Genomic DNA, 2,500 nt, shown 5'->3' on the forward strand with positions numbered 1-2,500 from the left:
TTCCTTCCTGTTTGAAGCGAGCGAAGAACATGTCCATGGAGAAGACCTCGCTCCACAGGTACCCGTAGTACTGAGCGTCGTAGCCGCCCGCCAGGTGGCCGAAGGTCGCCGGCATGTTGGTCCCTGCGGAGACACAGAGACGTTTTAGGGTTTAATTTATCAGAAGGAATCTGAGCCACAACCGAAAACACATTTAGTCAAACATAGCCCAGACACGGCCGCCCGCTGTCTTCAAAACAGCATCGAAACAAATGGAAACAGCCCAGGGTTTCAAAAAAGTGACAAAACTGTCAGAAAAAGTGACAGAAATGTCAGAAAAAGTGACAGAAATGTCAGAAAAAGTGACAAAACTATCAGAAAAAGTGACAGAAAAGCCAGAAAAAGTGACAAAACTGTCAGAAAAAGTGACAGAAATGTCAGAAAAAGTGACAAAACTGTCAGAAAAGCCAGAAAAAGTGACAAAACTGTCAGAAAAGCCAGAAAAAGTGACAAAACTGTCAGAAAAAGTGACAGAAATGTCAGAAAAAGTGACAAAACTGTTGAAAAAGTGACAGAAAAGCCAGAAAAAGTGACAAAACTGTCAGAAAAAGTATCAAAAAAAGTCAGAAAAAGTGTCAAAAAAAGTCAGAAAAAGTGACAAAAAAAGTCAGAAAAAGTGACAGAAATGTCAGAAAAAGTGACAAAACTGTCAGAAAAAGTGACAGAAATGTCAGAAAAAGTGTCAAAAAAAGTCAGAAAAAGTGACAAAACTGTCAAAAAAAGTGACAAAAATGTATGTAGAGACAGACACCGAGACGTTTTAGGGTTTAATTTATCAAAAGTAATCTGAGCCACAACCGAAAACACATTTAGTCAAACATAGCCCAGACACGGCCGCCCGCTGTCTTCAAAACAGCATCGAAACAAATGGAAACAAGTTGGTTCCAGCTACCATAGTTACAGCTACCATAGTTACAGCTGCCATAGTTACAGCTACTATAGTTACAGCTACTATAGTTACAGCTACCATAGTTACAGCTACCATAGTTACAGCTACCATAGTTACAGCTACTATAGTTACAGCTGCCATAGTTACAGCTGCCATAGTTACAGCTACTATAGTTACAGCTACTATAGTTACAGCTACTATAGTTACAGCTACCATAGTTACAGCTACCATAGTTACAGCTGCCATAGTTACAGCTACTATAGTTACAGCTGCCATAGTTACAGCTACCATAGTTACAGCTACTATAGTTACAGCTACCATAGTTACAGCTGCTATAGTTACAGCTGCCATAGTTACAGCTACTATAGTTACAGCTACTATAGTTACAGCTACCATAGTTACAGCTGCCATAGTTACAGCTGCCATAGTTACAGCTACTATAGTTACAGCTACTATAGTTACAGCTACTATAGTTACAGCTACTATAGTTACAGCTACTATAGTTACAGCTACCATAGTTACAGCTGCCATAGTTACAGCTACTATAGTTACAGCTGCCATAGTTACAGCTACCATAGTTACAGCTGCCATAGTTACAGCTGCCATAGTTACAGCTACTATAGTTACAGCTACTATAGTTACAGCTACCATAGTTACAGCTGCCATAGTTACAGCTGTAACCAGCTGCCATAGTTACAGCTGCCATAGTTACAGCTGCCATAGTTACAGCTGCCATAGTTACAGCTACTATAGTTACAGCTGCCATAGTTACAGCTACTATAGTTACAGCTACCATAGTTATAGCTGCCATAGTTACAGCTGCCATAGTTACAGCTACCATAGTTACAGCTACCATAGTTACAGCTACTATAGTTACAGCTGCCATAGTTACAGCTGCCATAGTTACAGCTGCCATAGTTACAGCTGCCATAGTTACAGCTACCATAGTTACAGCTGCCATAGTTACAGCTACTATAGTTACAGCTGCCATAGTTACAGCTACTATAGTTACAGCTGCCATAGTTACAGCTACTATAGTTACAGCTGCCATAGTTACAGCTACTATAGTTACAGCTGCCATAGTTACAGCTACTATAGTTACAGCCCAGGGTTTCCCGCAGCACTTTGCAGTTAAGGCGGCCGCCTTAACTACGTTAAAAATGTCAGAAAAAAGGTACAAAAATGTCAAAGAAATTTCAAAAAGTGACAAAAATATAAAAAAAAAAGTGACAAAACTGTCGAAATATTTCCCAAAAAACATCAGTCTCCCGGCGTGCGAGGCGTTTCGAGGCATTTCGTGCTGGCCACCACGAAAAAAACCCCGACAAAAACATCGTATCACGTATCAATAGATTATAAATAACGTGACCATTTCACAAACTACCGTGAGACCGGGCTGTAATCTCCAACTATTTACATAATCGATTCATCAGTTGTTGTTTTTTGGGTCTCCTCTGTGACACGAAGTATGGCAACAAAATCCTGCTTTTTCACCAGCCAGACCTCCCTCCGCAGCTCTGTGGAGGAGGGAGGTGTGGCTATGAGAGAGCATGCAGAGTAATCAGTCATGTA

At 40.6% G+C, this 2,500-nt stretch overlaps 2 protein-coding genes across 2 annotated transcripts in view; one reads left to right on the forward strand and one right to left on the reverse strand.

Moving 5' to 3' along the window:
- The window catches only part of LOC120565597 (zinc transporter 2-like), a gene marked incomplete in the record, with an annotated part of 356,424 nt that overhangs the window by 260,940 nt on the left and 92,984 nt on the right, over positions 1–2,500 (forward strand).
- LOC120565458 (thimet oligopeptidase-like) overlaps positions 1–2,500 on the reverse strand; it is a 70,458-nt gene that overhangs the window by 1,312 nt on the left and 66,646 nt on the right. Inside the window, 1 exon segment of the mRNA XM_039811260.1 lies at positions 1–123. This exon segment is cut by the window's left edge and continues 14 nt beyond it. Coding sequence (XP_039667194.1) covers positions 1–123 — 123 coding nt within the window.

Source organism: Perca fluviatilis, chromosome 9 (assembly GCF_010015445.1).
Source record: "Perca fluviatilis chromosome 9, GENO_Pfluv_1.0, whole genome shotgun sequence".
Classification (NCBI taxonomy): domain Eukaryota; kingdom Metazoa; phylum Chordata; class Actinopteri; order Perciformes; family Percidae; genus Perca; species Perca fluviatilis.